Source organism: Ochotona princeps, chromosome 6 (genome assembly GCF_030435755.1).
Source record: "Ochotona princeps isolate mOchPri1 chromosome 6, mOchPri1.hap1, whole genome shotgun sequence".
Taxonomy (NCBI): Eukaryota; Metazoa; Chordata; class Mammalia; order Lagomorpha; family Ochotonidae; genus Ochotona; species Ochotona princeps.
Genome location: NC_080837.1, coordinates 24,584,731 through 24,608,471, shown reverse-complemented (window position 1 = coordinate 24,608,471; position 23,741 = coordinate 24,584,731). Strand labels below are relative to the sequence as shown.

The following is a 23,741-nucleotide window of genomic DNA, read 5'->3' as shown; positions in this document are numbered from 1 at the left end:
ATATTTAGTTGTCAGTGTTATGTGTTGAGTAGCATGTTCTTTCTGCTAGTAATGGCCTTAATACTCTGGTTAACAATCAGTTGATCACAGGCTTAAGTTTTATTTTAGATTCTCACTTCTCATCCAATGATCTATTTTTCTATCCTTTGTCCAGCCTTGTTGATTTTTGCATTGTAGAGTCTGTTGCTTTTAGACTTAGAAATAAAATGTTTGAGAAGTAAAGTACCATTAAAACTCAACCTTAAGGATAAAGACAGAATAAATATGGCCTTCATAATTACAGGTAAAACTTTCCAATCAATTAAGTCCCTTGTATCAAGAACCAAATTAAATGACATCTATAGAAACTTATCAGTTGTCTAAAGCAGCTTATGGTAAAGATGTAAAGGCATAAGAACATGACAACTTTAACCCATTTATTAATTAAGGAAGAACTTCAGGGTAAAAATAAAGGAATATAATGATGAATTGTACTACGCAGAGAACTGTGGGTATGATAATGGACATAGAACTGAGCAAAACCAAAAATAGGGGCCTAGCTTGGAAGCCTAGTGACTAAATCCTCACCTTGCATGCTCTGGGATGCCGGATGCCAGTGAGTGCAGGTTTGTGTCCCAGTTGCTCCACTTCGCATTCAGCTCTCTGTGGTGTGGGAAAGCAGTAGAGGATGGCCCAAAGCCTTGGGAACCCGCACCCATGTAGGAAACCTGGGAGAGGCTGTTGGTTTCAAATCCACTCAGCTCCAGCCATTGCGGCATTTTGGGGAGTGAACCAGTGGATGGAAGAGCTGTCTGTCTCTTTCTCTGTATAAATCTGCCTTTCTAATTAAAAATAAGAAATGAGGCTCACTAGCAGTTGTATCAATGAAGAAGCTATACGGCAGGTTGAAATTGTTTGTGGCTGCTTCAATCATAGAACAGCTACCAGTCCCTCATTAAGAACAGGAGCCAGGGTTTTGAAGTGTACAATCAAATTAGGCAAATGTGCAAACAACTTATATGTCTACAGGCAAATAAGCAATGTTTTAGTAAAGTGGCACTTCATTTGGCTCTTTAAATATTAGAACATCGTACCTATCTTCAAAAAATAATTGTTACATATAATCCAACAATTAATTCCCTACCTCAGTATTTACCCAAGAGAAATGAAGTATGTGCAAGGAAAACAAAACCTCATACAAATATTCAGAGCAGTGTTATTCATAGCTGCTCCAAACTGGAATCTACTGAGATATCCATTAATTGGTGGTTGCATAAGCAGATTATGGTATTATCATGGAAGGGAGTAGTACTTGGCAGTAAACATCATTGAATACTGATAATTTCACAACCTGAATGCCAAGTGAAAGAAGCTAGATTTTAAAAATGTACATGATCTGTGTTTCCAATTGTTATTTTCAGAAAATAAAACTGTAGGGGTAGAAATCACAGCAGTAGTTTTCTGAGGCTTTGGATAGTGCGTTAGAGGATGAACTGCTAAGGACACAAGGAAACTGTTAGGGATAATGGAATCTTTTTCTGTTTATGTGGTCACACAAAAGTGCTTAAATTTAACAAATGGCATATCTTAAGCAGGTGTAATTTATGATGTATAAATTATATAAATAAAACTGAAAAAATAATGTGGTTCCACATTTAGCTGTGGCACTCCCAAGAAGTTGTCCATGTGTTGCCTTTGATTTTTTAAGATTTATTTATTATGAAAGAGGAAAAGATAGAAGAGTCAGAGAGAAAGCAATTTTGCATCTGCTAGTTCACTGCTCGGAAGACTATAATGGCCAGCACTGGGCCAGGCTGAAATCAGGAGCCAGGAACTTCATCTGGGTCTGTCTTGGGTGTGTTAGGGACTTAAGTTTTTGGACCATGCTATGCTGCTTTCCTCAGGACATGAATAGGGAGCTGGATCAGACGTAAGATAACCAGGACACAAATCCAGCTTTCGCATGGGAAGCTGGTATTACAAGTGATAGCTTTACATATCACACAATGTCAGCACCATACATGTTTTTATTAGGACGTTGAAATTTGTGTTACCATTGATACATGTATTTGTGTATACATACAACATGAAACTAATCCTTATATGTAATTCTGTATAATATTTTATGAACCTTACGCAGGTAAGTTTGGGCAAGACTATCCAATTAGCTGGTTGGAACAGCATCAGCAACAATTGATTTCTAGCTTTTGGTCTCACAAGAATAAAAATAAATCTTGGGGCTGATATAGTGATACAGTAGATAAAGCTGGCACCTGCAGTGGCAACATCCCATGTGGATGATGGTTTGAGACCTGGTTGCTTTACTTCTGATCCAACTTCATGCTGATTCTCCTGGGAAAGCAGCAGAAAGCGGCCTAATGCTTAGGCCCCTACACGCGTGGGAGACCCAGAAGAAGTTCTTGGCTTCTGAGTTTGGCCAGACCCAACCCTGGCTATTGCAGTTATTTGAGGAGTAAACCAGTGTTTGGAAGATCTTGTGTTTGTCTCCACTCCCTGTCTAAGTATGCTTTTCAAAAATAAATAAGACCTTTAATTTTTCCTAAGAATGAAGTGGTGAAGACACCTATTTATCTGCAGCAGGTAGATTTCTTTGCTACTTTTATCATAGTGATTGATGATTAGTTGCAAGCTGTGAAAGACAAAAGGTCATTCGGTTCAGATATTAACTGTTCAGATTGGAACATGAATGATCTACCTAAATTATAGTTGAGTATTACATATTATGTCTTTAACTCACAAAATTTTTCTTTTTTCAACAGTATGTGGTGCACCAAAATTTAGTTTCCTATTAGTACAGTCTTTATGCTTTCTACTTTTCTGTCAATGGGATTTACCCATACATCATTTTAATCATATTGCAAATAATTTGCCATAACACGTTTATTTTCATGGAATTATGCCAGCAAAGTAATATTTGAAAGCTGAAGGAGACAGATAAAGTTGGATTTTTTTGTTGTTGTTGATGTGTTTGGGGGTGTGGGCTGTGATGTTGAGGGGACAGAATGGAAGGAAAAGAAAATATGTTAAGGAGATGGTGAATATTCATGTGAAATAAAAAGATGACAGTTAAAATTTGAAAATATTTGACGTTTGTTCATGTCATATGTGAGAATGATTCTTTAAGTCTGTACTTTTAAGATACTTTGAGTCTTTTATTATTCCCAAGTATATTTTTTGTAGTATGAGAAGTTGTATTTAGTATTAGCTATGTATATCTTTGTGTTCAGTATTGCACAAATCTTGCAGCCTTTACTATAGTTAGAATTTCAAAGAAGAAATTTTTTATTTGAAAGGCAGAGTTACAGAGAGAGGAACAGAAAGAGACAAAAATATTTTCCATCATTCATCTGGATATTCTCTCTGGGTACAGGGGCCCAAGATGTTGGGTCAGGTTCTGCTGCTTTCCTAAGTGTATTAGCAGGAAGCTGGATGGGAAGTGGAGTAGCTAGGTAGGGTTCAGACTGCACCCATTTGGGATGCCAGAGTTGGAGGCAGTGCCTTAATGCGCCACAATGCTACACTTGTCCTTATGGTTAGGGAATCTTAGAGGATGTGATTGAATATTTTACATGGTAACAGTAAATAAAAATGTTTTATGTTTTAAAATATATCAGTATAGATGCTGTAGACATTTGTTCATGGGTAGGCAAATTTCATTAAGAGCCAGGTAGTAAATATTTTTTTTGTGTGTGTGTGTTCTTGGAGTACAAAATCTTAGCTGTTGCAATGTGTTGAAAGTACAAAACTTAGTAGTTGTAATGTGAATACAGTCATAGATAACAGGTGAGTGAATAATCGGGGGGGTAGATTTAGCTCCGGGCCATAGTTGTACACCCTTGACAATGCTTGATGTTTTAAACTGCAAACTTATTTTAAAAACTGTACTTTAAAATGAACTGCATTTGAGGTAAATTTATTCACTTGACAAATATTTAACACCAATTTAAGAGCTTAAATGCCACATACTATAAGTGCCAAACGTGTAGCTGTGACTGAGACAGGCCTAATCTATCACTTTGTAGCATTTGTTCAGTTTGGGGAAACAAACTCTTGCTAGAATCTTCAGATGCATCAAAGGAATGAGAATGCTGAGCAGGCTCACAATAAAAATAACAAAACAAATCTGTAACGAATCATTTTTAAAATGGGTAATCTTTGTGTGTAGCCTCCAGTCACCACTTATGATTTCCATTCATTAAAATCTGTGCAACATTTTTTCTACAAAAGTATTGGTGTTAATATATATATTCTAAAAGGTGAATGCTTAATCGAAACACTTCTTGTTTGTAATACTTACTGGAAATAAATTTCACATGTGGATAAATTATGCCAGAATTACAGCAGTCTAGTTAGTAGTTGTGTATCTTTTATATATAAGTTCTGTAAACTTTCTTTCAGCTCTCATCTGTTACTAAAATGTTTATTTCTGATCTGCAGAGGGCTATTATCTGAAGGGAAGCTCAGTCTGCAGTCGGAAACTAAGGTATGGAATTGGGCTTTCTATAAAGATAATTACATTCTACCAAATCGAGATAATATTTAGAATTTAGACAAAACGGTATAGGGGTATAATTTCAGAATATATTCCCTGGTACGCAGACAGGGTTCATGCATGATATGTTGTCCATCAAGTAAATGGAATCCTTTTTTGTTTCATAATTTCACTGACCTGTTTGGAAATACAGTGGAGAGAGTTGTAAAGAAATGAGTTTGTAACTTGAGACTTAATTTTTCCTCTGAAGTTTTAGTAGAGAGAAGACGCTGGAAAAGCATGGTACTCGCCTCTGAAGGCTGTGATTGGGAAGAGTCATTCATTTTAGTGATTGTAGTGTGGAGGTAACTCTTCTGGGTGCTGAATACTGACACCTACAAGTTCCACACTTAGAGAGACTTTGGGCGAGGGAATGGCTCACGTGAGCCCCGAGAAGCCTGCCTGGGACTCAGCACAACTAAATTCTGTGACCAGAACATCCATGTTCTGGTATGTGCGTGTGCTTCAGTAGTTCCTTTCCTTGAATCTCATAGTTCTGGTGCTGTCTAGGTTTTTTCCAGATAAGCATTTCTGGAAATATTGAAAATACAATTTGATTAATTCCATGAAAAAAATAATTCTTTGTAGTAAAATTGCAAATCCTAATATGTTCAAATTTCTCTCCTTGTCAAGTGGTTAGACTCTTCAGTAATCAATAATTCAAATTCCTTCCTTGTAGCTGAAGACCAAAAACAGTGGTCCTGTAAAGAAGATTCAAAACCAATCACATTCTTTAAATAAAGGAAAGAAAGCAAATTCAAGGTATACTGTAGTCTTACAGGTGATTACTAAAATGCACTTTATACAGATGAAATGGTCATCATTCCATTTGACTATTATTTGTAGTCCTTGTGTATAATCTCACTAAACTATAGTCCTTTGCTTCTTGCTTGTTGAACTCTTTATTTGATGGAGAATAAGCCCTTCACCTAATGTAACTTAGAAATATATAATCTCAGAAGCGAGAAAGGAGGAAGAGAAGGAAAATTATTACATTTTTAGGATTTTAATTATGAACTATGTTAAATCTGTTGAATATCTTAAAAGTAGAAAAAAAATGTTACTCTCCTTGTTTTCAGGGTTATAATTCTAAATACCATCCTCTTTTTTACAAGAAAGATTGTTGATTTGTTTATTTAAAATCAGATTTAGAGAGAGAATCTGAAACAGTTTCTGTCTGCTGATCCACTTCCCTGTTGACCACAATGGCCAGCAAAGAACCCGGCTGAAGCAAGAACCCAAGAGCTCGGAGCTTCATCCAGGTCTTCGATGTGGATGGGAGGTGCCCAAGTACTTGGGACATTTTCCATTGCCTTTTGTGGGCTGTTAGTAGGGAGCTGAGTTGAAAGTGGATCAGTCAAGACATGAACCGGCTCCTTTGGCATGCAGGAATCTCAGGCAGGTACAGCTTTACCTGGTGTACCACAACACTAACCCCAGCCAGTATCATCGTTCTTAATTATTAAGCTGTTTGGAATAAAAAGGGATATTCCATCTCCCGGTTCACTCCCGTTGGGTCATAACAGCTGGGGTTGGGCCTTGTCAAAGGCAGGCTCCTGGAGCTTCATTTGGGTCTCCCATGTGGATGCAGAGGCCCAAGCACTTGGATCGTATTTTGCTACTTTCTCAGGCACATTAGCAGGGAATTCAATTTGTAGTGGAGCAACTGAAACTCAAACTGGTACCCATGGGGTGCCAGTGTCACAGGTGACAGTTGTACCCACTGTGCCACAATCCCAGACCCTCCTTATGTTTATCTAGATCTTTTTGTATTCCAAATATACAAAAATTTCATTTCATGGGTCTCATTGACGTTCAATAATTTCAAATATTTTTTGCTTATATAAGTTTAGCAGAAAGTAATAACATATGTGTGTGTGTGTGTTTTTAAAAGATTTATTTTTATTGAAAAGTCAGACTTACAGAAAGGAAAGACAGAGAAAGATCTTTTGTCCAGTGGTTCACTCCACACGTAGCTGTAACAGCCAGGGTTGAGCCAGTCTGAAGCCAGGAGCCCGGAGCTTCTTCTGGGTCTCCCATGTGGGTGCAGGGTCCCAAGACCTTGGGCTGTTCTTGACTGCTTTCCCAGGCCACAAGCAAGGAACTGGATGGGGAGCCGGGCCGCCGGGATTAGAACAGGCACACATATGGGGTCCTGGGCGTGTAAGGCAAGGATTTAGCCAGTAGGCTACCAAACCAGGCTACATGTTCTTGTTTTCTTCTTATTATTATTTTAATTTTATGATACAATTCCAGAGGCTCTGTGATTTCCCCTAACACCTCCCAAAACTCCCTCCTCCCCAACCTGTATTGTTTTCAAGATAATCATGCATTTCAAATCCTTGAAATTCTATTTGTAGTGAGATATTTTCTTAGAACTGGAAAAGAATTCTAATAATCCTTGTTATTGTTCTCTACTAAGTTCTCTCAAACAGACTATACTGTAAATAAGACTGTAGTGTAATTGTAATCTGCATTCCATTGCTTATTTTGAGAAAGAATGATGTTGGCAATGTAAGTATAAGAAGGGCCCAAGATGCTGTCTAGGATAGGATTTCTAGAAAGGAAGAAGGTTGGATTGCCCCAGTTGGCTGTGCATCTTCAGTAATCTATTCTTACATGTTTTATTTAACCAAACTTATAGTTACATTGTAATTTTTGAGAAGTATTGTCAATTTGTACATTGTTATATTCATTTTTCCTTTACTCATTAATAGACGAAAAGATACAGGGTTACACAACATAAAAGAAATTGATTAAAAACATATGGCACACACTTGCATGCATGTATACATAGATACATAACTGGAAAGAGATGTATTTTGAGAGGCAGAGCGAGAATGAGTGAGCAAGCATGTAAGCATGTTTTCATCTGCTGGTTCACTCTCTAAACACATGCCGTGGCCCAGATGGGGGAGCCAGCACTGAGAACCTGGGACTCTGTTCAGGTTTCCACATGGGTGGCCACAGCCTGATTCCTTGAGCCATCACTTCTCCCTTTCAGGATCTGCATCGGTTGACGTCAGGAGGCAGAGCTGGGATTTGAGTGCTTGAGTCCTTGTACTCCAGTGTAAGACACAGGCATCCTTGCAAGTATCTTAATCGTCAGAACAGATATATGCCCGGGAAACAGTTGTCTTGTTTTCAGACTTTTAAGTTGTTGGGCCTGGCATGGTAGCCTAGTGGCTAAAGTCCTCGCCTTGCGTGTAGCAAGTTCCCATATGGATGCTGGTTCTAATCCTGGCAGCCCAGCTTCCCATTCAAGCTCCCTGCTTGTGGTCTGGGAAAGTAGTTGACAACAGCCCAAAGCCTTGGGACCCCTTACCTGCATGGGAGACCCGGAGGAGGTTCCTGGCTCCTGGCTTCAGATTGGCACAGCTTTGGCCATTGCGGCCACTTGGGAAGTGAATCAATGAATGTATCTTCCTCTCTGTCTCTCCTCTCTGTGTATCTGACTTTCCAATAAACATTAATAATAATAATAGCAAATCTTTTTTAAAAAGACAAGCAGTTTTTTTTTTCTTCCCAATGAGAATGAAGCCTTTGCTTTTGTGTTAGGCTATTAACACCTGACTTCCTTTTTAAAAGTCAATTCCAAATTCTGGTTCATTTTTGATCTGGGTTAGGAATGTTTCTGTGGGAGAATGGGAGAGGTTTGGACCTCACTGGAGTTCACCAAGGCCTCTGTTGGGATGCCTGAGTTTGAGTCCCAGCACCCATCTCAGTTCTCCATTCCTGCTGATGCACGCTTTGGGCTGCAGTGGGACACCAGGACTGTACCCCTGCTTGCTTCCTCTGGGCTGACCAAGGCCCCTTTTTGGGGGCTTTGGGGAAGGGAACCCAAGATGAGAGGTCTCGGTCACTGTGTCTCTGCCTTGTAAATAAACTTGGAATCCAAAGAGGTTTTGTTTGTTTGTTTGTTTTAACGTAGAATGCTTTTGTTGGTAGAAAACATTTTGAACTTGACTGGGGTAATAATTGTTTATTATGAAAAGGTTGTGCTTTTTTTTGTAGACTCATACCCAGAGTGGTATCTGTTTGTATAGTCAGATCGAGAAGCATGGAAAATCAAAAGCCTTGTGCTAGATTTAACCTAACAGAAGACTTTTGGTATTCTTTATCTTGCTATTCACTTGTTTGGGTTCAAAGGATAACCAGATAGCCTCATTAGCTTTCCCAAACTTGGTGCTTGTGTATGATTCACGAAGTTCCAAAGTCTGTTATATCTTCTAATGGGACTTGAAAGTAGCAGTTAGTTTCGTCACAAATTTAAAAACTTAAATTCATTGTTTGTGTAAACATTATCTGTTCTGCCTATCCTGTTTATAACATACATGCACTAATGTGTTTTGTTTCCTTTTCAGCGTAAAATTAAAATACTCAGAGATGCACACGGCTGATGATGTTGCCATTCCAGAAGATTTCTCAGATTTTTCTCTTGCAAAAACAATTAGCAGAATTGAAGGGCAGCTGGAGGAAGAAGGCTTGCCTGAATGTGTAGATGACGATATTTTCTCTGGAGTTAGTAAAGACATTGGGACAGGTAGGTTGTCTTCGATCAAAGGTTTTTCTTTATGTCACAGTGGAAGAAGAGACCTTTGGGAACAACTTCTTAAATTTAAAAAAAAAAAGGATTGTGATGAATTTATTTCAGAATAATCTAGTTGGGTGTATGTGATGGTGAACAGAGTAAGTAGATTAATAGATAAAATTAAATGAGCAGCAAGTCAGTAGTAATGCCTGTAAAACTTGAATTTGTAAGGAGTCACCTGTGTTATTGAAATAGAAACCAAACAGTTGAGTATGTATGAACTAATTCAGTTATGATCTCATGCAAACCACGTGGCCCTTCGGTAACAATTGTTTTGTTTGAAAATTTGCTAGTTCGTATTAGGTGGTCCAAGTTATCTTTAAAATTCTGTTTTTATGACAGGTCATGATAGTTTGTATATGTAATGATTGTTTTATATACTAGTTAATTGCAAGGAGTAAATTCAATTTTCTGCATATATGATATTTTCTGATCTAATCAAACTTTCTGGAGTTATGGGTAGAAAAGATAAGCACAGTAAGATGTCCCTTTTCAGTTTGCAAAGATGTCTTGATGCGCAGATGGGGTGCTGCTCCTCAGTACATAGTAGACAGTCTGTTGTGGCCCTGTCCAAAGGTTCCTGCTTCCAGGATCCAGACAGACTTTAAATACTACTGCTTTCTTACTGATGAATCACTTGTCTGCTCTCACTATTTTTCTTAGCATCTTTGGTCTATGTATTCATTTTTTTTAGATTTGTTTTTTTTTAATTGGAAAGGCAGATATACAGAAAGGAGAGACAAGAGAGGAAGATCTTCTGTCCTGTGGTTTACTCCCCAAGCAGCTGCAATAGTTGGAGCTGAGCTGATCCAAAGACAGAAGCCAGGAACTTGTTCTGGGTCTTTCACGTGGTTGTAGGGTCCCAAGGCTTTGGGCTGTCCTCAACTGCTTTCCCAGGCCACAAGTAGGGAGCTGGATGGGAAGTGGGGCTGCTAGGATTAGAACTGGCACCCATATGGGAACTCGGCACTTTCAAGGCGAGGACTTTGCTATGTGTTCTTATTCCAGATGATAGTGTAGAGTTGCTGGTTGCTGAGTTATGTATGGAAGGAAATGAAGATTATGTTTGAAACAGAAAGTTTTGGAAGATTAAATCTGGTGTGAGGAAGGGAGGTTAGCACTTTGGGTCTCTAGGCATGATGGTACTCAGCTCCATAAGATAGTATTGGCAGCTGAGGAGAAAAGCAAATGGGAAAAGTTAGGCTTTCATTTTCTTCTTTCACTTTTCCTTCCAGATGCCAGCTATTGCCAACATTTTTGTCATTTCCTTTCTATCTTGTATTACCTGAGAGGCTGGGGTGAGGGGCACTGAGATCAGAGAGCTGTAGGAGGGTCACAGCCCCCACAGTGCTCACTCCAGGGGCACCTCAAAAAAGCAGGAATGTGAGCGGAGCAGTTTGTGCTTTGTTCCTCACTGGTGTATGTATGGCTTCCTGGGATTTGTAATGGCTTCTCAAGGGCAGTTGATTGTGCTCTCGGGAGCTCTGTGAGGGCAAGCTTTGCTTTCTCTCGGCTGGATTCATAGCTTTTGGATGAGAAACTGAGTAAAGGATGAGTATTATGTGCATCTCATTTACTTGTTGGACCTACTGGTAATATTACTTCATAAATAAACTTCGGTGAGAAATTACTAAAGGTGTGTCTTAGGGTTTGTGGGAGAAAGTATGACAAAAACATTAGTATATATCTTCTAAAACATATATATTACTTTTTATTTTCTCAGAAATTGGCATGTATTACACTCTGGATTTTTGCACTCAGTGTCTGGGATTGAAGTTGAGTTTTGCTAGACAAGATTTGTGTTTGTTTCTGCCAAACTCTTGGGGACATTACTTACTGAGAGAACTTTCAATTCTGTTTCTTGTATTTTGGACTACTATGCTACTTAGGAATTCAGTCTACAGGCTTAAATTTGAATGTAAGCTGGTGGTGCAGACGCTCAGAGGAGGGTTTTGTTTCTTTGCTCACGTCCAATGTTGACGTGTAGTCCCTCACTGTACCCTCTTATTGGGTGGGTTTATTTCTCAAAGGTGGGTGGGTTGCAGGGAGAATTGTGTTTGTGCGCTGCATTTAATCTGTTCTCTGTTAATATTAACATGCAGAAATATAGAAAACATGGTATTCTTAGTGTGCCTTATCTACCAAGGAGTTTGGTGCAACTCTTAAGCATTTTCTCCCATAAAATAATGTTGTATTTTATAACTGATGCTGTTTTAGATTTAACAAAAGATAATGACTGTAATCGTTTAAATCCACAGAAGCACAGATCAGATTTCTAAAGGCCAAACTCCGTGTTATGCAGGAGGAGTTGGATAATATTGTGTGCGAATGTAATAAAAAAGTAAGTTTTTGAAACCTTTCTAAAGAGGATGCTCTGACATCCAAGAATAAAAATTTAGGTAGCAATTTCTATTACATTGTTTGAATAGCTTTTTTAGATTCAATTCAGTTATATTGTAAATTCAGAATTTGTTAGTATAAATTTTATTGAAATTGAGTTCTCATGGAGCTGGATAACTTTAAACATTTGTTATAATTAGGAGATTTTATGTTAGGCCTAAAATCATAAGCTACTGGGTGCAAATGAGACTGATTTTTGAAGATGAAGAGGGAACCTATTTTTTCCTAATGAAAATGTGTATATCAGGACTGGCGTTGTGCCTATAGCTTCAACATTCCTGTGTGAGTGCCTGTTTGAGTCCCAGTTTGCTCTGCTTCTGATCCAGCTTCTTGCTAATGTGCCTGAAGGAACAATATAAGATAATAGTCTAGGTGCTTTTTATGCTCCTTTCATCTTTATAGGAGATACAGAATGGACGTTTAGGCCCTTAGCTTCAGTCTGGTCCAGCCTTGTCCATTGTTGCCATTTGAGAAAGAATTAGTACATGGAAGACCACCTTGTCTTCTTTCTGTACCTCCTTCTATCTCTGTAATTCACCTTCAAATAGATCCTTTAAAAAAAGCAAATCTGTATAAATATCAAGGATCATATAAAGCAGCTATTATTTTCTTCACTTTTCAGTACCAGATTTTATGTATTTTTAACACAGTATTTAATTTTATACCTGTAGGAAGATGAAATTCAGAATTTAAAGACTCAAGTAAAAAATTTCGAAGAAGATTGTGGGAGACAGCAGCGAACAATTGGTATGCAACAATCTCAACTAGAAAAATATAAAACTCTGTTTGAAGAAGCAAACAAAAAATGTGATGGATTACAACAACAGTTATCTTCAGTGGAAAGGGTAATTTTGTTTTTCTTAATGTTAAAGATCTACAGCTATTAAAGCTATCCATTTGTACACTTGGTACCTTTTGTAGTACAGTTATTTTATTAGTATGTACTCAAAATTCTCCCATATACAGAAGGGTATTTTTAACAACTTTGTGGAGATGCAACTCACAGGCTGTATTTCAGTTTCAGTGAATACTCCATTGGTTTTTTTTTAATTTTTTTTATTTTTTATTTTTATTACAAAGTCAGATATACTGAGAGGAGAAGAGATAGAGAGGAAGTGGAGCTGCTGGGATTAGAACCAGCGGGCATATGGGATCAAGGCGAGGACCTTAGCCACTAGGCCACGCTGCCAAGCCCCACTCCATTGGTTTTTAGTCTGTGCAGTGCTGTGTAACCATAGAACATTTCAAAACTATAGAGACACAGTGCTCGCTTTAGCTGCTGTGCCCTTATTCTCCTCTTTCAGTCCCTTCTAGCAGTCACTAGTCCGTTTTCTGTCTTGACTTATGTGTTATGAAAATTTCATACACATGAACTCATTCAGTATGTGCCCTTTTGTGACAGACCTTTTTGTCTTACTGCATTCAAGGCTCATCCATGATACGCCTCTATTTGCTTCTTTCCTTTTCATTGAGATACAATGTAGAAGTAACACATTTGTTTGTAGATACTTGGTTGTTCCCACTGTTTGACACTTTTGAATACTGCTGTTGTAAATGTTCATTTATAAGTTTTTGTGTGATAAATATTTTTGGTTTTCCTGGGTACATATATAGTAGTGCAATGGTTGAACCATATGGTAACCCTATGTTTTAATCTTTTCAAGAACTGCAACTACTTTCCAAATTAGGCAAACCACTTTATATCTCTATCAGCAGTGCGAGGGAGTTCCAGTTTGTACACATCCTCACCAACATATGTTAGATTGTTTTATTGATTGTAGTCATCGTACTGTTGTGAAAGGATTCCTCTTTATACTTTGGATTTGAATTTCCCTAATGAATACTAATATTGCTTTCTTTTCATAAGTATTTTGGGCTTTTGTGTATCTTTGAATAAGGTCTATTCAGATTCTTTGTTTTTGAACAGTGTATAGGCATTTTATTATTGACTAGTAATTTTTAAAATTTTTTTTTAAAGATTTATTTATTTTATTACAGTCAGATATACAGAGAGGAGGAGAGACAGAGAGGAAGATCTTCCATCCGATGATTCACTCCCCAAGTGAGCCGCAACAGGCCGGTGCTGTACTGATTCGAAGCCGGGAGCCAGGAACCTCTTCTGGTCTCCCACGTGGGTGCAGGGTCCCAATGCATTGGGCCGTCCTCGACTGCTTTCCCAGGCCACAAGCAGGGAGCTGGATGGGAAGTGGAGCTGCTGGGATTAGAACCGGCGCCCATATGGGATCCTGGTGTGTTCAAGGCGAGGACTTTAGCCGCTAGGCCACACCGCCGGGCCCTTGACTAGTAACTTTTATGCACTATGCAAGGACACTTCAAGAAATTTAGGGAAAGAACAGATCTTGAGGTCACTGCATGGGCTTAAAAAGTTTTTTGCAATAAACTTAACCTTCAATTCTATTTTTCCATGAAAATTTTAAGTAGCCTCATATAAATCCTTTACTAGATACTTGATTTGCAGATATTTCATGCAGTGGGTGGACTTTTGACTTTTTTTATGATATCCTTTTAAGCAAGGATTTGTTTTTGTATTGATGAGATACAGTTTATCTAATTTTCCATATATTATTGATGTCATACCTAAGGGGAAAACATATTTTAATTCTTTTAAATTATTTTAAGATATACTGTGATAAAACTAAAATAGCATATTAAGATTACTTTGTATGATATAGTGATGATAAAAAATCGTATAATATGACATTTATTGAGACTTGAATACTATAGCATTTTATTTCTCTTAAGTAAATCCATATAAATAAGTCTACTTTAGGTGTTTCAGTCTTATTTAGCTGCACTGTCTTCTGGAAATACATTTTAATATCTATTTAAATATGATGTAGATGCAGTAAATTCACCCTTTTAGTGTGCAGTTGTATGAGTTTTGATAAATGCTTACAGTTTATCTTCATAATTGAGATAAAGAACGATTCCATCATCCTGAGTAGATAGCTTCCTGTGAATTTAGGCCAGTCCTCATCTTAATACCTTCCCTAGTACTTTGTTGGTGGTATAGTGGTGAGCATGGCTGCCTTCCTAATACCCTCCCTGGTTAACCAGTGCGTGGTTTTTGGTACTTACACTTCGGCTTTTTCTTGAGTGTCATGTAGACAAAATCAGATTGAATTTAACTTGATTTTTTTTTTCACAGAGCTTAAAGCATTACAGATTTATCCAGTTTTAGTCTTTCTTTTTACTGAGGAGTACAAATATTGAATGGATGTACCACAGGACCTTTTGTTTGCTTGCTTGGTTATTTTTAACCTACTCATTAGTAAAAGTTAACATACCTAATGGATAGTGCTGTCCACTGTGGAAACTACGTGCCATACGTTGTAATCTAAATTGTGATGTGCTCTAACTGTAAGATAAGCATCAGGTTTGGGGAATTTTTATTTAAAAAGTTGAATATAAAATATATTAACATCTCTTAATTTTTAAAATATTGGTCACACAAAAAATAGCTTGTATACATTGCGTTAAGTAAAGTGTGTTATTGTGTTATTACAATTAACCTGTTGTATCTTAAGGTGGTGGTGTGCTTACATTTATAAGGAAAATGAAAGTGGCTATTAGACAATTTCAGAGTGCATGCCTAATTCACATGTTTCTTTTGGTCTAAGAAATAGAGCTAGCAATATCACATCTGTGTTTTAATTTGTCTTGACTTCACCGTTTGTTGTCATGTAGCCCTGCTCTACCCTGGTTCTAGTCTCAGGCAATCTTGACAACTTGGTAACACACTTGATTCTTTTCTTGTTCATATTGTCATAGTCATGTTAATTCTTCCAACTGTTTTAATTAATCTGTTTCCAATTCCCATTGTCACCAACTGGTTAAAATGATCATTACCTTGTTCTTGAATCCTGCTAGTGTTGTTTGGTGTCTGTTCTCTTTTCCTTTATTGTATTCTGTTCTCTGTCAGTGGGTTCATATCTCACAGAGCTACATTGATTTTTTTTTCCTATCTCTTTGAATGAGGAAACAAAAAGAACTTTTCAGTGCTGTTCTGTCACATAAATTGTGCCATTTTCCAGAGGAGAACCTGAGTAGATAACCAGATTGCGCAAGGTGACACCAGAAATTGCCCAGGGTGACACCAGGTTAAACAATTTTAACCCATGTTCTTCCACAAATCAGAGACTTTTTGCCAAAAACATGTGTGCACACAACTATTGCAAAATCTCATCACTTTAGAGAGTTAAATCTGAAGCTTTCCACTCACAGTGAATGAGTAAGCAGTTATGATGCATTGGCTGTCTTCAGGTTTATAAAAATGTGGCTCTGAAATTACTAGTTTTGATCCTTATCCATCCAACCAAAGTGGCATAATTCTTAAGGCCTAAATGAAACTAAAGGTTGAATACCTGTCCTTTCTAATTCTGTTAATTTTCACGTCTTCCTGGAAACACATCTCAGAATGCTGTAACTGTGTTTGAGTTTGACCCTGCTTCTGTAAACCCACAAAAGCTAACTATTCTGAAAATTTTATCTAAACTTCTTTTAGCTGCTTATGCTTATGATTTTGTCTGGAATATAAATTTCAGCATTAATTTCAGCTTTGGGGATTTTGGCTTTTTAATAGTGTCCTTAACAACTTTTTTTGAATAATATCGTAAGAATATGTTTGTTTATATAAGTCAGTGAGTTTTGACAAGTCAGCACACACTGGTATCCACCACTGAAATCAAGGTAAAGAAAATGTCTATCACTTTTCCAAGTTTCTTGTGTGTTCTTTGCCCATAAATCTATAACCCCTAACCCTAGCCCCAGGCGATTAATTGCTCATCCGCCTTCTTTAACCACAGCTTTGTTTTCACATCATTAAATTTCACATGTGTTAAATTTCACATTGATAGAATCATAAACTTGTACTTTTTGTATAACTTCTTTGCTTGACGTAGTATTTCTAAGTTTTTCATAAATTGTATTATTCAGTGGTTCATTTCTTGTGTTCCTGAGTAATATTTGTCTACACATATATTTTACTTGATCACCAGTTAACATTAGAACCTTTTCTGGTGGAAATTGTATCTAACTTTTTAAGAAAGTGCCAAATTGTACCATTTTATATTCCCATTGGCAATGCATGAGTGTTTGGTTATTTTATAGCCTCGCTTATATTTAATTCAAACCATTCTAGAGCAAAAGTATTGCTTTATTGTGATTGAGTTTGTTTTATAGCTGTTGGTGTTGAATATCTTGTCAAGTACTTACTACCCGTTCATATGTTATCTTTTTGTGAAGTGTGTTTCCAGGTTATTTGCCCGATGGGAGGATACTCCTGTTTACTTATAAACGTGTGCGTGTGCACGTGCATGGGTCTGTAGTTGAGTTTCAATCTGACTTGACTTTGTTTCAAAAAGCAGTTTTAACCTTTTAGTAAAATCAATAGTTGTTTTCTTGTAGTTGGTTCATATTTTAATTGTCTCCCTATCTTTACTCAACTTTCTGAAGATTTTCACCTGTTTGCTACTAGTGGGTTTGTGCGTGTGTGTATGTGTGTATTTCAACTTAATTTTGTATATAATATGAGTGTAGATGTCACATTCTTTTCTTACCTCCTCTTTGAGCTCCAGCCTCTGTTTGCCTCATATTTGATACATTAAACTTCACACTTTGTTGAAGATTCTTTTCTCTGCTTTCTGCAAACCTGCTTTTCCTCCCTAGTTCAGACTAAAAGAGTTTTAGTCTTTTGTTTTTAAAATTTGATTTTTGTATTTTTAAATTATTTAAAGATTTATTATTTTTTTATTGGAAAGGCAGATATTCAGAGAAGAGGAGAGACAGAGAGGAAGATCTTTCATCCGATGATTCACTCCCCAAGCAGCTGCAATGGCCGGAGCTGAGCCAGTCCTAAGCCAGGAGCTTCTTCCGGGTCTCCCATGTGGGTGCAGGGTTCCAAGGCTTTGGGCCATCCTTGACTGCTTTCCCAGGCCACAGGCGGGAAGCTGGATGGGAAGTGGGGCTGCCGGGATAAGAACCGGTGTTCACATGGGGTCTTGGCGCGTTGAAGATGAGGACTTTGGACGTTAGGCTCTCCTGCTGGACCCTAAATTTTATTTCTGATGATGTTTACGTAGTTGATCAAGGTGGGAAGGATAAAGGATCAGGGGAACATGGGCGAGACCATTGTTTACACATTTTCTTCTTTCTGTATCTGAGGGAGAGGAAGCTAAAGTCATTTTGATCCATCTCTTTCCCCATACCTCCGTCCAAGCCATCAGCAAGTACTGCCTGTTCTGTCTTCAAATTACATAAGACAGACTGCTAATCAAGCCCAAGTCACTTTTTTTTTTGTGTTAGTCCAGTAACCTAGACTGGTATTCTTATACTCGGTAGGAATGCCACAGTAATCCTTGTAAAACTTAAGATAACCCACATATACCGTTAAAAGGTTATCCACATACACCCCAAAGGTTCCCATAGCACTTAGAACAAAATCCAAATCCCTAGGCAGGGTTTACAGTGTTCACTTAAGCTAACCTCATCCATTTTTCCTATCAGGACCAACCATAGTATGTGTGCCATGCAGTTGAAACTCACCTTTTAGGTGACTTTGGATGTGCCAAATGGCTTCTTGCTTCAGGGCCTGTGCTTTTCTGTTATCTCAAATGTTACCCCCAAGATCTTCGCCTGAGTCATACGTCTTCACTTAAGAGAAGGCTTTCCCTGACCCTACCAGCTTAGCTGAATAATTGGCCCTCTTGCTGTTACTTTGTTCCTTTACCCACCTTTATTTTCTCTTCGTAGCCCTAATCAGTACCAGGTGTTGTATGTATTGCTTAGCATTTCTCCTGGAATGCAAGCTTCATGAAGAGTTGAAAATCGAGTTACCTTTTGAGTCTGTCATATAAAGTGCTTGGTAAATATGCCAAATAAATGAGTGAAACCCATTGGATACAGATGTTTCTGCTGCCAGTATTCAGGTACACAAACATAATCCCGGGCTTCTGACTCTAAAGGAGATTGCTTTTATGCCTTGGCCAACTGTTTCTGATCATTTATTTATTTATTTATTTATTTATTTATATCATTTTACTACTTTCTATCTGTATTACTGTTATGCTGTGTGTCCTTAACAGCATTAACTGCCCTTTGTTTTGGGCTTCTGGTGCATACCCCGTTCTCCACTTTTTCTCCTTCGGTGTGCCTGATACATGCTTTCATAGTTATGAAAGAATTAGAGCCATTTTTCTCATGAGGCTCACAGTATTAGAATTTTTTTTTTTAGCCTTTCTTGCTTGCAGGCCAGAACAGCCTTCCCTTGCACCTTATTTTGTTTTTACATTTTATTATTATTATCATTTTCTGATACAATTCCGTAGGCTCCTGGCATTTCCCTTATCCCCTCCCCAATTCCCTTCCACCTGCTTAGTTCCTCTATATCATTACTAAAATATAATTCTTCATACACAGTCATAAGTCCATCATTGCGGGCATGGACAATAGCAGAGAGTCCAGCATCTTATTGTCAAGATATAGTGAACATTTTCATTGTAAGTCCATCTTTAGTCTGGAAGTAGAGATGCATACCACTTTGTATCCTCACATCTGAATATGTTAGTCTCCATTACACAGCTACTGTACATCCCCTTAAATGAAAAGTCACAATACAAAATCAACAATAGGAAGAAAAATAGAAATTTACAATGCCATGAAGTTAAATGACATGTTACTAGATATGACAGTCTCCATTACACAGCTACTATACATCCCCTTAAATGAAAAGCCACAAAACAAAATCAACAGGGAGAAAAAAATTAACAACACCATGAAGGTGTTGACTAATGAATGACTGAATGACTAATGTGTCACTGAAGAAATGAAAATCAAGAACCTTCTTGAAGAAAATGATGCTACTGTATGATCTATGAGTCATTGAATGATTTAGTCAAAAGAAAGTGTTTTAAAGAGATGAAACTAGCAGAAAACAGCAAAATTGATGCAATATAGTTTCTGCTGATTTTTGTTGGTGAAGTGTGTCTCTTCTAGACAATAAATAAATGGGTTTTGTTTTTTAATCCAGTCTACTAATCTATGACGTTTGATTGAGCTTTTGCCATTTACATTCAGGATTAATATGTACGGATGGTACTTTGGTCCTGTCATTTTAGGAATGGGTTGTTCATTGGTTTAGTCTTCTGTTGTCATTTTACTGGGATGTTCTTCCCATTTGCCTTTGGTTTGGGTAGGTGCTATTCCTCTTCTCTGTCAAGAGAACATCTTGAAATATCCTTTGTAGGGCAGGTTTGAAAGAGGCATATTCTTTTAACTTTTCTTTACTGTGGAAGAATTTTATTTCATTTTAAAAGACAAAGGAAAGCTTTGCTGGGTACATTATCCTGGGCTGACAATTTTTTGCTTTTAGAATATGGAATATATTGCTCCATTCTCTTGTGGCCTGTAGAGTTTCCTGTGAGAGATCTCCTATGAGTTTAATTGACATTCCTTTATATGTCAGTTGATTTTTTTCACATGCACATTTAAGGATCTTTTCCTTATGTTCAGTTGAATAGAGCTTGATTATCATGTGTTGTGGTGAAGATTGCTTTTGATCAAGCCTGTTGGGAGTTCTGTCCCCCTCCTGGATCTTGTTTCCCAATTCTTTCTCCAGACTAGGAAAATTTTCCTTTATTGTTTCATTGAATACACCTTTAATCGAAGTTTCTCTTTCTGCACCTTCTGGGACTCCCATAACTCTTATATTTGGCCTCTTAATAGTGTCTTTCAATTCTTGAATACTTTTTTGGCCTGATCCAGCTCTGCTTTCAACTTTTTGTTTGCTTCCCCCTGGTGACAGGAAATATCTTCCAATTCTGAGATTCTTTCTTGTGCTTGCTTCATTCTGTTTTGGAGACTCTCCAGTGTACTTTTAATTTGCTCTGCTGTCTTCTTAATTTCTGATATATCAGTCTTGATTTGCTTTATTGCTTCCTTAAATTCTTTGAACTCTTGTATGTGCTTCTCATTGATCTCATTGTTGTTCAGAAGCTTTAAAATGAGTTTTATGAATTCTGTATCTCCCATTTTCTCGATGTCTTCCTCAGTGAACTCTGGGGTTGGCATAGGGTTTTGCTCCTTGACAGGGGAGTTTTTGGTAATACTCATTGAGCTTTTGTCTCTTCCTTTGCTCTTGGTCATTGTACTTCTGGTGAGAGCCTTCTCCTTAGGGCAGGTTTCTAAGCTGTGTCACCCATAGGTCTACAGTTCGATTTTACTAATTGCAGTTGGTACACAACTCTTTGCTTGCAGCCAATTGTGCCACAACCCCCAGCGAGTTCCAGGTCTGGGTTCTTATGTTAGATTTCCACCATGGTCTTCCTAGCCCCAGCTCCTTGCTCACCACTCTCGACCTCCTGTGATACTGTGCTGAGGCTGCACTGTTGTCTCCACAACCTTTCTCCCACTTTCGGTTGGAGCAGGTCCCAAGATTAGAGAGACACCAGTGTCCTATATAGTTAGGTTGTTGGTGGCACTGATCTTGCAGGAACCTGTTGGCCATTAGGTCTGGGTGCCACACGGACCTATTTTGACCCGTGTGATGCCACAGTCGGTATTATTTTCCTGCAGGACCAGCGCAATCCACTGAACTCAGTGAGTGCTCGCAACCTCAGTATATGCGCAGTTCATTGTTTTCCCCTGCAGTCCTAAAGCTATTGCCACAGTGTACAAAATGGCGCCTGATGTACCACTACTAGAGTTCTTGATCTGCTGGCCATCAGGTCTTAGGGCTACTGGACCTGTCTTGGGTGGAACTTGTAGAATGCCACATTGCTGCAGTTTGCTGAGTCAGAAATGAGTTCACTCCCAGCTCAGCATATGCTCAGTCCTTTCCCTTGCCTTTGCCTCCTTATGCAAAATGACGCCCAATTCAGCTCTAGGGGGCTGACTGGGCTGTGAAATCCACCCTGTTCTCACACTGCCCGTCTGGGATCTGCTGCTCTGTCTCTGCTCCTGGTCAAATCAAACGGACCAGCAGGACGGACAGTTCTTTGTCTGGATTCACCTCCAAAGCTCCCAGTGAAAGTCCCTTCCCACCTGGTTGCTGGTGGAGTTCTGGCTGCTGGTGGAGTTCAGATTGCCATTAGCTGAATGCTGCTGGAGTATCAGTCACTGCAACACCACACTGTTGTGTCCGCTGCTTTCCTGTGTCTATCAGTCTTCAGGTACCCCTGTGCTGTTGTTCTGTCCTCTCCTATTTCCTGGAATATGTCCTCTCTGCTTCATCCTGATTAAATGTTTTTCCGTCCGTTTAAACATGTCCTTACCCTATTCCGCCATCTTGATTCTCAGTATTAGAATTTTAAAACTATATTTTAGTTTTTCTATGACATTCAGTTTTCTTTTAAAGCTAATGGAAAACTCAGAAATTGAGATTTTTCAAAACAATTTTGTCTAACATCGTGTAAACTGCTTAGTTTTTTGTTTTTTTTTAGCAGATTTACAATAGTGACTTTAGTTTTAGGATGCACACTCTCATAATATTGGTACCTGGTCTGCACTTTGTAAAAGGTACTTGAGTGTGACTGAATACAGAAGTATCTTGTAGTTTTCTTAAGATTTTCCTCTTTTTTTTAGATTTATTTATTTTTATTGGAAAGGCATATACACAGAAAGAAGGAGAAACAGAAAGATCCTCCACTCACTGAATAACTCCCCAAGTGGCTACAACAGCCGAAGCTAAGGCGATTGAAAGCCAGGAACTTCTTCCAGTTGTTCCTCCCACATGGTTGCAGGGACTTAAGGCTTTGGTCCATCCTCTATTGCTTTTTGAGGCCACAAGCAGGGAGCTGGATGGGAAGTGGAACAGCTAGGACACGAACCAGCACTTTTATGGGATCCCAGCACATGCAAGGTGAGGATTTAGACACTAGGCTGTCGCGCCAGACCCTGCCTTTCTTCATTGGGTTTACTCATATAATAACCTGTCTGTCGTACTCCACTGTTCTTCTGGCCATTAATTCATGATGGTGAGAAATCATGCAGTGAAAAATGCTTTTCAGGTTATAGGTCACCAGCTAGACGGAGAAAAACATCGATTGTTTTACATAGTCTAAAGACGGGGCAGATATAAAGCAAGAGTAAGTGTGGACTTTGCGGCTAATGAGGGTGTCTGTGTTTTCTACATGAACAGTGGGCTAAAGCAGAGCAGCTCTTAGTGTAGCTGCTACCCACCATGCTGTGAAGAAGGCTGCGATAGCAGATGGTATCCATACGCAGCTTGGTTTGTTTAGAAACATACATAAGGAGCAGCATGTGTTTTGTTTTGTTTTGTTTTCCCCTTAATTACTCAAAGTCAAAGAGATCAGTTTTCAAATAAAATGTAGTAATACAGCCAGGGGAAAAAGATTGTAAAAGAGAGAGATACACAACAACATTTTAAGTGCATTTTAATTGTATGACATTTATTTGGTTTTTGCTTTGTAAAAAGCTCTGGATTAGGCCTTACATTGTTAGGGGATAGAAGGAAAGAGTGGGTTAAGTACTGCAGGATGAGTATAGTCTAGTAAACACGTCCGATCACTGGGAATACAGAAATTAAGACTCCCTGTCCTCAAGTAGCTGGAGTACAGCGGAAGACAAAGTAAATGGTAAACACAACAGGTACTGTGATAATTGAACCAGGGCACTGTGGAAGCTTGGAAGAAAAGGTACCTGATCCAGCTGAGGAGATAGGGAGTGTCAGAGAGGGAAGCCTTACTGTTCACCTCAGTCTTCTACTGTACGTAGGTGCTGGCTAGGTAAAAAGGAGGTCTGCGGGGGAAGGGGGCAGAGGAGTGGATCAGGGCAGGAGAAGACACTTGAACAATGACCAAGAGGAGGTAAACGAGGTGGCTTTGTGCAAGAAATGTCAGTACTGCTGTTTCATCTGTAGGAGTTAATGCTGGTTGAAAAGTACCAGACTGTGGTAGAATTTGGTGTGTTTTGAATGTTCATGCTTCTTCAGAGATTGGCCTGTTGACTCTACAAGAGAATATCCTAAAATGTTTGAAGAAAAAGCAGGCAAAATTCACCCATCGATTTGCAGAATAATTGATTTTTTCTGTGTGCAGTTTGTGTTTGTCTATAGTGTGAATATAGGATGCTCTTTGTTTACTGAACACTGCCTTAGATGATGTATCTCGTCAGTTCTACACAAGAACATTATTTAGGAGAGAATTTACTCTTACTCTGGAACTTTGGGGGGCACCCAAAAGA

General features: G+C 38.4%; 1 protein-coding gene across 3 annotated transcripts in view; it reads left to right on the top strand.

Annotated features, from left to right (window-relative positions):
• Positions 1-23,741, top strand: part of TEX9 (testis expressed 9) — a 65,034-nt gene that overhangs the window by 9,680 nt on the left and 31,613 nt on the right. For 2 of the 3 annotated variants that reach the window (XM_058665809.1, XM_058665810.1), the window contains 5 exons: positions 4,438-4,483; positions 5,211-5,293; positions 8,896-9,074; positions 11,381-11,463; positions 12,194-12,367. In XM_058665809.1, coding sequence (XP_058521792.1) covers positions 4,438-4,483; positions 5,211-5,293; positions 8,896-9,074; positions 11,381-11,463; positions 12,194-12,367 — 565 coding nt within the window. The remainder of the gene's footprint in view (positions 1-4,437; positions 4,484-5,210; positions 5,294-8,895; positions 9,075-11,380; positions 11,464-12,193; positions 12,368-23,741) is intronic. The other variant, XM_058665811.1, reaches the window with a different exon arrangement.